We start from the raw sequence: 13,498 nt of genomic DNA, 5'->3' as shown, positions 1-13,498 counted from the left end.
AATGAAGTTCCATTGTCTTCGAGAGCAGGTAGCAGATGGGAAGATGAATATGAAACACTGCAGAACTGAGAATTAGATTGCATACATCATGATAAAGGGTAGGGGTGTTCAAAACCAAACCAACCCAATAGAAAACCGTAAACCAAACCAAACCAAACCAAAACCGCAAAAAACCGCATTTGGTTCGGATGCGTTTGGGTCATTCTCTATCAAAACCGCACGGTTTGGTTTGGTTTGCGGTTTTTATTTTTCAAACCGAACTAAACCAAACCAAACTGCATTATGTTACAACTCAAACTTCAATTATCCCATATCCAATCCAAAACTCAAACTTAGTATGCCTTAACCTTACAATTAAAAATGATTTTCTCTTACTCACACTTAGGGTTTCAATTTCAACCTTCTTAAATCTCTCCTAGTAGTATCGCACATTCTTCTCATCTTCTTTACTATGTACATTTCGCCTTTTCTACTATAATATTTCCTCTCTTATGTTCTTTCTTTTTTATCTTTTATGTTACTATTTTCTCTTCCAATTACATTTTTATAGCACATTTCTTCTCAATCCCGCATCTCTTATGTTCTTTTTTTCATCTTCTCTAATGTCTCCTCTCATATGTTTTTTATGTTTTATTATAATGTATTTGATATTATTTTATTCTACTATTATATATATATATATATATATATATATATATATATATATATATATATATATATATATATATATATATATATATATATATATATATATATATATATATATATATATATATATATATTTATATTTATGTTTTTTATTCCATTTTTGTCTAATCTAATTTTGTGTATATTGAATGCGAAGTTTTTGTCTAAATATGATAAGTTTTGATGTTATTTAGTAATGTATGAATGACTAAATACAAAGTTATGTTATTCTCTATAGGTGTATGTATGGCTCAATAAAAATATTGTAAAAAACCGAACCAACCGAACCAATCCAAACCGCATTGGTTTGGTTTGGTTTTATTTCTAAAAGCCAACCGAACCGCATGCTTTTTTCTCTTGCGGTTCGGATGATTTTTATCGTCAAAACCGTCCAAACCGCACCGCGAACACCCCTAATAAAGGGAGTGCAGGTCAAAGTGTTCAGAAGACTAAGAGTTATGATGAATGTAGATAGCTTAGACATAATGAATTAAATGGTGTGTTGAATTGTAATTCCTTGTGTCGAAGCAGGTTGCTCGACAGAAGCAAGGAAATGTCGAATCACCTAGTGTCTTGAGTTGTATTAGTGTGTCGAAGTGTCGAAGCATGTTGCTTCACACAGGATTTCGACTTAGGCCTATTTTTAGCAGTGTTAACTATTTTGGGCTTTTATAGCTTTGGACTTTGATTTGGGGTACAAGCTAATCTAAATCTATAAATAGAGGGAGTAACCCTTATTCTTGTAATAAAGTGAATGTTATATTCATAACATTGTATTCACAGAATTTTGCAGTTGTAAAGTGAGTAAGAAGTTTTCCACAGATTGTGGATAGAGAGAAACTCTGCAGAATATTCTTCTTCTCCTTCATCGTTCTTTATTTTCTTTCTAAATTGTTCTTCTCTTTTCATTGTTATTGTGTGGGTGATAACAATCTTATTCATCAAGATTGATTGAAATTCTCCATAGATTGTGGTGGATTTCCAACAAATTCTTATATGATTGATAGATAATAATGATAGAGAATTAGAATTACCACATAAATACGATAATAATATGTCCAATTTTATGGATCATTATCAATACAATATTTATTTTAAGTAACAATTGTCTTTATTTGAGAGACAAAATCTTTATTTTTAAATATCAAAAAATTTATTTTATTTTCTTTGTTTCACAATTTTTTTTGTTTTTATATAATTATTTAATACAATTAAAATTATGTGATTATTGTTATTTTATAATTAAATAACACATTTTAAATTCACATATTATATTTTATAGTGTGTCAAATAAATTTATTCACCCGGACACACAATTATTTTCCTGCCTTGACTTTGAACATAGCTTAAGAGAATGCATAGGATCCATTTAGTTATGATAATATTTTTTTAATTCTTTAATAATACATGTGAAATTCTGACAGTAATTCATTAGAAAATGAAATGATGATTAAGAATAATAAGTTTTTAAAAATAATTAAAATATATTCTTTAATATTATTAATATTTTAGAAAATAAGGCACAATTATTTATTTAAAATTTCTCTTGTCTATTGTTGTATATAAAATTAAAACAATTTTTTGAAATATATATATATATATATATATATATATATATATATATATATATATATATATATATATATATATATATATATATATATATATATATGCGCGAAACTTTAACCATTATTTTTGTTGTTTTTGGGTACTTTTATTTTCTAGTAAGCATAAATAAATAAAAATATTTTATTTCCTAGTTTACTTCTTTGGTAACATTATCTTCTTCTTTTTTGGTACAATTTCCCAACATTTTCTACTCACCACTTTTATTGATCTCGTTAATATGAAAAAAAACAGTAGTGGCGATGATTCGGCTTCAACTAGTAACAGGGGTGGTGGCATCTGATCTGGACCAAAAGAACATCAAATAACAACCATTTCAATAAATCATATGCTTTATTATGATCATATCAATGATGCTATATAGTTGTATATTCCATTACAGTTAAAGCATAAACCTCATCTTCACAATTCAATCTCTAGAATATGCCTTCCTTTCTTTGGTAGAATGGTTCCAAAGCAACATAAACTGCTCCCATCCTTTGATCCAATCTTATTTGGTGGCACATGGGATTTGGTGGCACATGGGACGCTGCATGCACCACATGCAACATGGACCATAAACTTATATTCATAAAATACTAATATTTCTTTTATTCTGGTAAGATATTGTCTCTCGTGAGGATCTTCACGATTTTGTTCTGTAAAAAATGTCTCTTTGGATTGAGCTGAACGGGGGTGTATATAATTAGCCTTAATCACAAGATTTAAACAATATGAGATTATTTTAGTTAATCCAAAATAATTGTCTAAAATGCAATTTAAAGTTTTCCCAAATAAATGATGGAGTGATAGGTGTTGTGGATTGAGGACTTTCAGCCAAATGAGTGGTTGAGTGAAATGTATTTATATAGTATGAACTGTTAAAACTTGTTAAAACTGTCAATGTGTGATTTAGTGTTGTTGTACGATTAGATTCAATAATAAAAAATACTATGAAAAGTTAATTATATATCCTCAACAATAATAAAAATTTACTTGTTCAGCGCGCCTTTCTTTGACAGTTATTATGGAGCCTTTTTCGTGGACATTGTGACAACCCAGAACATTTCAATAAAAAAGAAAATCAATGTACCTAACTAGTGACTCGCATAAAACGTGAGATTAAAAAAAAGATCAATTATGGTAAGGAAAATGACTTAGTGAGATGCTGAAGTATATAAAAATTGTAAAATAAGGATGCTCAACACCTCAGAAATTGTGTCAGCTCGCACATTCGGCTTAGTGGTGGGTCCTCCCTCAAATTCATCATACACACGTATAGTATAAATAGAATTTTGTTTGCTACAACCAATTCATGCTTCATAGGAGTTACAATTAAAACACCATACCTTAAGGTCCAGGTAATGTTTCGTTTAGTTTTTCTCCATTCACTTAGGATTTGTTATTATTGTTAATAACATGCATACAGTTTTTATATTATTTTATTATATGGTCCATAATTCATGGACAATGTTTGTGATCAAGTATGTCTTTCTTATGGTCAAATCTGGTGTGTTGATGGCTTAGATTTTGCTAGTCTTGCTTTGAAACTACTGTATTAGGTTTGTTTTACTAGCTTTTCTATTTAAAACTTTTCTGTTATGTTCATGAAACATCAAATATGGTGCCTGTTAGTGTTACCTACTATTAAGCTACTACTGCAACAAGTACTCTTGAACTTGAGATTTTGGTGCCTGTGACTGAAATTTTTATGCAGATTCAAAGTTCATTCAAGATGAGTAGTTGCAGGATTGCTGGAGTCAAATTCGAGTGCTTGCTTTTCGGTACGATGCACACTCATGCTTGTTTTATAAATTTAAATTGTCATTTTCTTCTTTGTTGTTTAGATTTTCAGAAATAAATGGACTAGTAGTATTGATTTTGGTTCTACATGTTGGTAACAACAGATATGGATGACACTCTATATCCATTGAGCTTAGGGATCAATTTGGCATGTCGCAAGAATATTATAGGTACATACATACATAAATAATTTATCTTAGATTATTTCATATGTACATGTAATGTGATAGAAGTACTATAGTTATAATAAATCTTGTTTGCAGATTATATGTTAGAACACTTGCATATTGAAGAAAGTAAAGTATCAAAGATGTGTCTGGATTTGTATCTCGAACATGGAACAACTATGGCAGGAATGAAGGTACGTAGATTTGACATTAACCACAGTTTTCTCATCTTTATTTCTTCTTTTTCGTAAGCATTGGTCTTAATTTCTTAACATCAGGCCCTCGGCTACGAGTTTGACAACGATGAGTTTCATGCTTACGTGCACGGGAGATTACCATACGAGAAACTAAAGCAAGATTTAGTGTTAAGGAACCTTCTTCTTTCCATGCCTCAGCGTAAAATAGTACGTCACGAAAAACTTCAATTTTCCATATCAGTTTGTTTTTGTTCACTGAAGAGCATTACATGATATTATTATTCAACTACTCAATATTATTTGCAGATATTCACCAACGCAGATCACGCGCATGCGATTGAAGTTCTCAGCAGGCTTGGCTTGGAAGACTGCTTTGAGGGCATCATATGCTTTGAAACGCTTAATCCTCTCAATTCTTGCCGACAAATCCTCTGCAAACCTTCTGTTGAAGCCTTTGAGGCTGCTATTAGAATCGCGAAAGTGGATCCAAAGAAAACGGTAAGACTAATACTAATTACTTGTGTATATTTTTGTGCCTAGGCTTGAAAACTCTTGGAATCAATGCATGATAGTTCTCTTCTCTTATATCTTCTGCAGATTTTCTTTGATGACAGTGTTAGAAATGTTGCAAGTGGAAAAGTAGCTGGATTTCACACTGTGATTGTAAGATACTATAATTTTCTATCTGCGAAAAAATCTAAGTAATTAATAACTCCATAGTATGTTATCATATGCAATGCAAGCGAATAAGTAACAACATATTGATGGCAGGTCGGTCGTTCAGATTTAGTGCCCGGTGCAGACCATGCTCTCAACAGCATTCATAATATCAGAGAAGCGTTACCTGAAATATGGGAGGTTGAAGAAGGCAACCAACAGCAAATAATCCAATCACTTGCAGTCGAAGCTACAGTCCATGCATAGGTTTCGCTTCGATAGGATATTTTAGTAAGCTTATCAGGCAAATCAAGAATTTTGTCTATCTAAATTACAATAATGTTGCAACTGTCTCCACAGCACAGTGGTGCTTAAATGTATGAATCTTGCAAATGGCATCACAAAACGGATGCGAGACTATAAAACGCAAAGTTCTGAGCATAAATTTATTATAGAAAACGACAATTACTGTTCAAGGATTTTGGTACAAATCTAGTATTACAAAATTATTCACCAAATGCCCTTTCAGTAACATAAAATTTTAACTGCGGCAGAGAGCAATGACAATTCAAAAACATGAACTGAACAACTCCCTCGCCCAAACACCCTCCAAAACTGAATTGCACTCGACAGTCAGAAGAATGTGCAGCACTTTGGAGTAAAGATCAACCATCTAGAGGCAGTTCTCCAGACTTGGCAATTTTGCACTGTTTCTTGGGACTATTGTCTAGCTTGCTTGTCTCCTGTGATTCGAGTTTCTTCACAATATCCAGTCCTTCAATGACATGTCCAAACACAACATGGCGGTTGTCTAACCATGGAGTCTACATCATGAAAATCACAGCAAATACTTAGTATCGAAACCTAAATCTAAACGAACTTAAACAATCTTCAAACAATGTTAGTGTGTATGTGTGTGCGTGCTATTTCTTAAAGTGATAAAAAATGGGCACGTGTATCTCACCGGCACAGTGCAAATAAAAAACTGACTGCCATTGGTATTAGGACCGGCATTCGCCATGCTCAAAACTCCAGGACCAACATGCTTCACTACAAGGAAAAACTTTGAATACCGATTACTAATAAGTAATTTAAATTTCAATATTAACGATGAAGCACGAAAAGATACATACAATCAAAATTCTCATCTTCAAATTTAGAACCATAGATACTGACTCCACCAGTTCCCTGCATCCAATTAAAACATATTAGCATCATGCACATCCATTGAAGTGCGCGGCTTCATTTATGTTCATGCGAGCATACTAACAAAATACAACAAACAGTACTCACATTTCCTTCGGTGAAGTCGCCTCCCTGAATCATGAAATTCTGTATTATACGATGGAAGTAGCTTCCTTGGTAACCATATCCTTTCCCTCCTGCACAAACATTATTCAACTCGATAAATAACACAATATGTCACATAACACATTCCACGGCGAATCTCATACAGCTTTTGATTGTTTACCTGTACACAAAGTTTTGAAATTCTCAACTGTTTTGGGAACAGCCTCTCCAAATAGACCAATTACAATCCTTCCAGCCGATTCGCCTCCGATTTCTACATCAAAGAAACATTTGCTTGTCACTTTGGCTTGCAGCTCTGCAACCTAAAAGTAACAGAACCAATGTTGTGAATCACATATTTTTTCAATTAAAGCAACTACTAGTAATTATTTCTGAATTTTGGATGAAACACTTACATCTCCCTGAGCACTAGCACATGTTATTCTCCGAGAAGTGATTGATTTGGCTTTAGATTGTTGTGAAACAGAAAGCCTTGGTGCATAATGATATCTTGATGACAATTTACTGTATCCAATGCTACAAACTACATGTGGCTTTCCCTAAACATGAAACAAAATTAACAACAAAAATTTCCCATTAATAATAGAGTGATAAAAAAAAACTTTTAGTAACACATTCTGTTGAGGCATGGAAGATAAAATGAGCATGGAAAAAATAGTAACCTGGACAGCATGAAAGCGAGGGAGTAGGTTCTGACTCTGCACCAGCTGAGTTGAGAATGAAGATGCCATGGATGGATAGCAAGTTGATTGAAGAAGAAAAATGAGTCTTTTAGGTGGGAAATATGGCACAACACTTTCTGGATCTCACACCCAATCTACTTCACACTCAGGTTTATCCTTTCACTTCACTCACTTTAGCTGAAACCTTAAAGCACACAACACAACCGCAATGTGCTATCTTATAGGATAAATTGATTTTGTCTTTCTTTTTTCCACCAGATAAATGTTTTCTTAATATATTTTAAATAAATGACCGGTTAAATGCAATTTTGGTTTCCTATATTATTTTTAAAATTTAAAAAAATCAGTTTTAATTTTTTTTTATCATATTTTTTCTTTTTTTTTCACCAGATGTTTTTAATGTTGCAGTGTCATTAAAGTTACAAAAATTCACTAATAATTAAAATACTTTCAATTATTAATAAAAAATATTAGCTCCTCGATATTAACCACAAATTAAATATTTTTATAAAATAAAAAAAGAAAAAATATTATTTATTTAGAAATCTCAAATATTTATCTTTTAATTATTAATAAGAAGTATTAGCCACTAACTAATTAAATACTTTCAATCATTTTCATAAAATAAAATAAAATATATTATTTATTTAGAAATCTCAAATATTTGATCTGTTTCAATTTCTAACGATTTTGATTTTGAGTTATGAATTTTGAGGATTTTGTTTAAAGTTTTTTTATTTTATTTTCTATTCCGGATTTTATGTTTAATTTTTGGTGAATTTGAAACTATCAATGATTATATTTGAACTTGATCATGATGCTTTTAGTCGATTGTATCAGTCGGTAGAATAAGAACCATATGTGTCATTGGTTCAAGTTGGATAGAAAAAAAACTCTCTAAGTATTTTGAAAATTATAAAAAATTGAGATTTTGTGTGCATGAATCGAATCATTGTACATATCTTGACTCAAATAAAATTGGACATACACAAACCAAAAAAATTTCAAACACTCTAATTCGAATAAGACTTTTAACTTGATTCGAATCAAGCAACTTTACGATTCGAAATAGACTTTACATTTGATTCAAATCAAAATGATCTGGGTCACTTCTACTTAAACTTATTCGAAACAGACTTTTACATCTGATTTGAATCATACAATTTTTTCATCTTTTTCTTTTGACTCTGTTTAAATTGATTTAAATCAGTATTTACACTAGATCAAATCACGGATTTATTGACTCGAATCATACTTTGTTTTTTATTCGAATCAGCTGAGAAATGGGTAAAAATAATTTTGCTTTCTTGTTCCACTTCACTTACTCATTTCACTCAAATCATGAAATGTTCTTGATTTGAATCTAACTAAAATTTCTCATTCATTCTTGCGCTTATTCTAAACCCATATAAAATACTTTTGTCAGCTCATTTCCAAAAACTATTTTCACAAATGGACACAACTTTCCAACATTTTTGCATTGTGATTTTGTGAAATCAACATTCTCTCTTTTTGAAAGTTAAAAAAAATTCTTGCATCTCCAATCTCTAGTTTGATTTCAGATCTTGATCATGAGATCTATAATTGATTGAGGGAGACGTCATTTTGAAACTAATCGTTCTTGAAGATATGATTGATATTTTAGGTAGTTTGTAAGATTGAGATTATTGTCATTGGTGCTAACAAATTCCTGTGAAAAGAAGGTGGTTCTTCTCTCCAGATTACCTTGGTAGTGATTGTGTGGAAGACTACAGATAATGTGGAGTTCTTCTCAAATATTTAGACAGTTCATAGCTCAAAGAATCAGTATGATCAATGGGTGATTTCTACACACGAAAGGCTTGAAGTTGATTCATGAAGCTAGAAGATTCAAGAAGCGTGAATCGAGTAAAAATTATGTAGAAGAGTTTGACATTATGTTGTATACAAGTCAAGATTCAGATAGTAGATTTATTTTTCTCAGCATTATTGTGGATTAGTGATTGTATGAACTCTTGCAATATTTGTCAAAATCAAAAGGAATAAAACAGGTTCCATTGAAAAACCATTGAAGAGTGTAGTAGGCAAAGCGATGACGAACGTCGAAGCACTATAAATCTCAGCATACTCTCTATCTCTTACTCTTACATTTAATTTTCGTAGGATATTGCATGCTTATGTTTTCAATTCTTAGCGTAATTTATCGTTTATGATAAGGTTATGTTTTATTATAATTGATGTCTAATCGAGCTTTTATAGTGATTAAATTCTGAGAAACCGTTATAAACACTCATTGTGAATTGATCTAGTGTTACCGTGATCAAGTTCTTATAAAATTATAATCTTTATATTTTCGTTTTAAAATCTTCTACGTACAATTTTAAAAAATCTATAATATTTTATTTTTGAAAAATCAATTGAAGTTTCTTTTAGTTTATTCATACCCTCTTAACATGTTTTCTTACTATATATATTCTCACCCGACACGTTTAGATGATATTAACACATGGAGGTCAAAATCAATTGTCTTTGGTCAAGCAAAAGAGTCACATTAGCATCTGTACCATTCAAATTCCTAACAATTTATTTTAATTTTATTTGTTGTATCATTCAAATTTCTAGCAATTGATTTTAACTGTTTATGAAAAATAAATAAATGGTTGAAATTTCAAAAATGCCGGTCGTAGATAATCTGTTCGTCTAAAAATAATATAACTTTGACAAAAAAAAATCCTTTACAAAGTTGTTATTTCATCCGTTTAAAAAAAAAATTATTTCAAAATAAATATTATTCTCATTAAAAAAAAACCTTAAACACATTATTTTGAAATGGTGAAAGTAGTAACAAGTTTTCACTTCAATAGTGGTAATTTCCTCCTTAAGATAATCCAACAAAAAAATGTTACTAGTAGTAAAAATGAATGGGAGAATATAATAAACTGTGGGCGACAATTACAAGTTAGTGTATGATGTGAAATAGAGATAAATAAGAGACGAGAATATATACCAAAATGAAGAAAAGAAAAGAAAAGAGAAGAGAATAGAACCATGCGCGCGATTCCAGTCTCCACAGAAGCATTCCTATTCCCTACACCATCACCCACTCCCATTTCCATTACCCATTCCTCCACTCTTTTACACCCTCATCCTTTTCATTACAACAAAACCCTTTCCACCACACCATGCTCCTTCAACTCTAAAACCACTCCATTCTTCTACCCAGCTTCCAAATCCAACAACCCAATCACTCTGGACGACGATGCCGACGACGACGATTCTGAGAATTCCTTGCTCACGGCGGATACCCAAGCTCAAGAGCCGGACTCCTTGGTTGAGGACGGAGTTTTCATAGAGGTGACCAAGCTTGAGAAGAACTCACGCAGAATCGAGTCGAGGATTTCAATCCACGCTTCACTTGATTCCGTTTGGAGTATCTTGACTGATTATGAGAGGTTGGCGGATTTTATTCCTGGCCTTGCTCTTAGTAAATTGATCCAAAAAGCTCCCAATTTTGCTAGACTTTTGCAGGTAGTTTCCTCTCTGCTTCATCAATTTGGTTTTTGAAACACTTTTTTTCTTTCTGACCGGTCATCACCTCGACAGATTGGAGAGCAGAACTTGGCATTTGGGCTAAAATTTGATGCTAAAGGAGTTATAGATTGTTTCGAGAAAGACTTGGAGACTCTTCCATCTGGTATGAAGCGTGACATAGACTTCAAGATGATTGAAGGGGATTTTCAACTCTTTGAAGGAAAATGGTCTATTTCACAGGTTCTTGTTACAACTCCTTTGGATCCAGCATTAAAATCATACTAGTTACTTTCCTACTTCACTTGTATTTTTCAAATGTTGAATATTTAGAACTGAATTGGTTTGAGAAAACTTTTTTCTTTTTTCTTTAAAATTGATACCTTCATTTTATTTGTTTTTCTATTTTCAAAATTTTGTATAGTAAAATCATAAAACCAGTTTTCCATTATTTTCACTACTTCCTATGCTGGTCTTGGAAAACATGAAAAAATGTGTAACTTTTATAGTTAAAAGCAAAAATAGGGAAAAAAAAATCTGACTATAGTAGAAAACTAGGAAAACTGTTTGTTAAATCAAACATGGTCTAAGTTTCGAAAATTGACATAATCTTTTGAATGCGTAGTGGCTAGTGTCTTTGTGACCAACTAGGAATGATGTCCATCATATCTTGGAAACTCAAATTTTGTACTAGTAATTTAAACTATTGACCAATATTGACAAAAGGGAATCTTGCTTGCTTTTGGCTTGAAAACTTCCTCAATTTTCAATACATGTTCGTCGACTTAGTTTTGAAGATCCTAAGTTTGTGATATTTTGAAACCATAAATTCAAAGAAAATTTGACACAAAGATAGTTCTAACTTCCTAGAGCGGCGGTTTTGCAGCTTTTCAGCAGTGGAAGTGATGAGTCTCCAATACGGGAGATTAGCACGACACTTACATACATTGTTGACGTTAAGCCGAAGTTGTGGTTGCCAGTTCGGCTCATAGAGGGTAGACTTTGTAAAGAGATAAAAAAGAACCTTATATCCATAAGGGGCGAAGCTCAGAAAGCTACTGATAGAACTCTGGATGTAAATCAATTCGGATGAGTTATGTAAATATTATCATAGAAAAAATGAATACAAGTCAAATTCATTGCGTCAATTCTCACATTGTAAAGTTTTCAAGGTTGGCCATATTCTGTTCCTAAATTATGTTCAAGTTCTGGACTGACCACACTTTGATATTTATTTTGAACCCTTTATACTCCACTTATAAAGTGCCAGTTGTTATTTTCTGCTACTGGCAACAGTTCCAAATACTGCTGAATGTAGAATTTAAGCTATGCAAGTGCAAAGGTCTGTAACACAGGTATCCATGAAGTTGGAAATGTTTGGTTGACCAACAATGATAACCACACCCAATGAAAAGATTGACTTAGGAATGCAGCACTCATAGATGAATGATGGTTGTTGTTACTTTGATTGGGGTGGATTTATATACTAGTAAATAAGAATACTAAAATATTTTAGTTATAACCTAGTATTAATATTTTTTACATTGAGAATTTAGTGCAATTAATATTTTTTGAGATGTTTGCATATATCACTCACATCAAACACATACTTGAGTCTCTCACTGAATTTCTCAAGGATATCGATGTTACCTCTAGTAATAGGAACATGTCAAACATAGAGACAAATAACAAAATCTGTGATTTCGATACCTTTTATGTATACACAAATTAATTGACCTATGAGGAAGAAGCTCAACAAGTGGCTATGTGTTATTTCTCTCTATAGCATTGATTTCATCTTGCTCATTTGATCTCTATTGTGGATATGCAAAGGCCTTCTACCGACTGATTGGCCTGGCCCGGTGTTTGCCATGAAAGCCCGGTGTCTTCCTTGAAAGCCGGATGTACCAACTCTCCATCATCATTGATTGCATTATCTCAAAGGACCTTATGATCATTGAGTCTTTATTAAAGATAATTTTGTTCTTACCAATCTTCTGATAGTCTGTGATTCATCTTTACGAGGTGGTTCATCATTTACACATTATCATATTGAAATGTAATCATGTTATATGGCATTCCTTCTTGATTTCAGCATGTTTTTCCATCTATAGTGACATCTTTATTGATGAGGATCAAACAACTTGCATGCTCCTCTAGAATCTTAGCTAATCAAGATCAATGTGCCACTTTTATCAACCAATATCCTTCTTCTTTCATTTGGAACATGTGTGTAACATAAAAATCTAAAAAAATCCTCAAGAGTGTGACACTTGACAACAATTCTTCTTATGTGATGTCTCATAATCTCCTTGTCAGACGCCTATTAAACACATGAGCAATAAGCATTGCTTCTCCCTAATATGACTTTAGAAGATGTTTTTTTTTGGAAACAAAAAAATAAATTGATTGTGTACTAAAGCATTGCAACCAAGGGATCTAAGGATCCATTTAACAAGCAGACGTATGCAACCAAACTAGATCCTTATGCTAAGGCATCATAAGATGAGCAATCTAACTTTTTATGTCTAGTCAAACTTCTATACACAGCTACATCAATAATATAAGTATGTATATTTGTTCTGTCATAAGACTTTCCAAAACATATAGCGTTTCCAAAACATATAGCATTCTTATACTTCTAGCTTTCATAGATAGTTTATGTGAAAGCACATCTTAGAATTTGAGCCCTCCAGTCCTTTTCTTTGCATCCATTGATGATCCATTGCATTTTTTCTTACCAACCTTCTGGTATGTGTGGAATCTACAGTCAGTCGAGTACCTTATTTCAAATGTTTCTCATCTCATCTCTAAACATTAGAAGAATAAGTGTTGCAAGCTCTCTTGTTATCCACAAAAACTACATATATAAATAATATAT

General features: G+C 32.0%; 3 protein-coding genes across 4 annotated transcripts; 2 read left to right on the top strand and 1 right to left on the bottom strand.

The window, feature by feature from the left end:
- The first annotated feature begins 3,581 nt into the window (after positions 1-3,581).
- Positions 3,582-5,955, top strand: LOC127096914 (uncharacterized protein C24B11.05). 2 transcript variants are annotated; one of them, XM_051035446.1, is made up of 8 exons: positions 3,582-3,653; positions 4,010-4,076; positions 4,200-4,265; positions 4,359-4,456; positions 4,541-4,666; positions 4,766-4,957; positions 5,057-5,122; positions 5,231-5,955. In XM_051035446.1, exons 2-8 carry the CDS (start codon positions 4,028-4,030, stop codon positions 5,381-5,383), a joined length of 750 nt encoding a protein of 249 aa, XP_050891403.1. In that variant the 5' UTR covers positions 3,582-3,653; positions 4,010-4,027; the 3' UTR covers positions 5,384-5,955. The 2 variants fall into 2 exon arrangements, with proteins under 2 accessions (XP_050891403.1, XP_050891402.1); XM_051035445.1 differs by lacking the exon at positions 3,582-3,653 and having other exon boundaries at positions 4,004-4,076.
- Positions 5,537-7,399, bottom strand: LOC127096915 (peptidyl-prolyl cis-trans isomerase, chloroplastic). The gene is made up of 7 exons (XM_051035448.1): positions 7,090-7,399; positions 6,823-6,966; positions 6,588-6,729; positions 6,410-6,498; positions 6,250-6,304; positions 6,081-6,166; positions 5,537-5,940 (listed from the first exon to the last, which is right to left on the bottom strand). Exons 1-7 carry the CDS (start codon positions 7,156-7,158, stop codon positions 5,782-5,784), a joined length of 744 nt encoding a protein of 247 aa, XP_050891405.1. The 5' UTR covers positions 7,159-7,399; the 3' UTR covers positions 5,537-5,781.
- A 2,656-nt stretch (positions 7,400-10,055) lies between these two features.
- On the top strand, positions 10,056-11,872 carry LOC127096913 (uncharacterized). The gene is made up of 3 exons (XM_051035444.1): positions 10,056-10,617; positions 10,693-10,860; positions 11,504-11,872. Exons 1-3 carry the CDS (start codon positions 10,138-10,140, stop codon positions 11,708-11,710), a joined length of 855 nt encoding a protein of 284 aa, XP_050891401.1. The 5' UTR covers positions 10,056-10,137; the 3' UTR covers positions 11,711-11,872.
- The last annotated feature ends 1,626 nt before the right edge of the window (positions 11,873-13,498 follow it).

This window comes from Lathyrus oleraceus, chromosome 6 (assembly GCF_024323335.1).
Source record: "Lathyrus oleraceus cultivar Zhongwan6 chromosome 6, CAAS_Psat_ZW6_1.0, whole genome shotgun sequence".
Taxonomy (NCBI): Eukaryota; Viridiplantae; Streptophyta; class Magnoliopsida; order Fabales; family Fabaceae; genus Lathyrus; species Lathyrus oleraceus.
This window is presented reverse-complemented; position numbering and strand designations above follow the sequence as displayed.

Coding starts and splice junctions, on each gene's coding strand:
- LOC127096914 (XM_051035445.1), top strand. CDS start 4,004: ATGCAGATTCAAAGTTCATTCAAGATGAGTAGTTGCAGGATTGCTGGA. Junction 4,077..4,199: donor ATTCGAGTGCTTGCTTTTCG/GTACGATGCACA, acceptor TGGTAACAACAG/ATATGGATGACACTCTATAT. Junction 4,266..4,358: donor ATGTCGCAAGAATATTATAG/GTACATACATAC, acceptor TCTTGTTTGCAG/ATTATATGTTAGAACACTTG.
- LOC127096915 (XM_051035448.1), bottom strand. CDS start 7,158: ATGGCATCTTCATTCTCAACTCAGCTGGTGCAGAGTCAGAACCTACTC. Junction 6,730..6,822: donor GTGCTAGTGCTCAGGGAGAT/GTAAGTGTTTCA, acceptor TGTTACTTTTAG/GTTGCAGAGCTGCAAGCCAA. Junction 5,941..6,080: donor TTTTTATTTGCACTGTGCCG/GTGAGATACACG, acceptor TTCATGATGTAG/ACTCCATGGTTAGACAACCG.
- LOC127096913 (XM_051035444.1), top strand. CDS start 10,138: ATGCGCGCGATTCCAGTCTCCACAGAAGCATTCCTATTCCCTACACCA. Junction 10,618..10,692: donor ATTTTGCTAGACTTTTGCAG/GTAGTTTCCTCT, acceptor TCACCTCGACAG/ATTGGAGAGCAGAACTTGGC. Junction 10,861..11,503: donor GAAAATGGTCTATTTCACAG/GTTCTTGTTACA, acceptor GCGGTTTTGCAG/CTTTTCAGCAGTGGAAGTGA.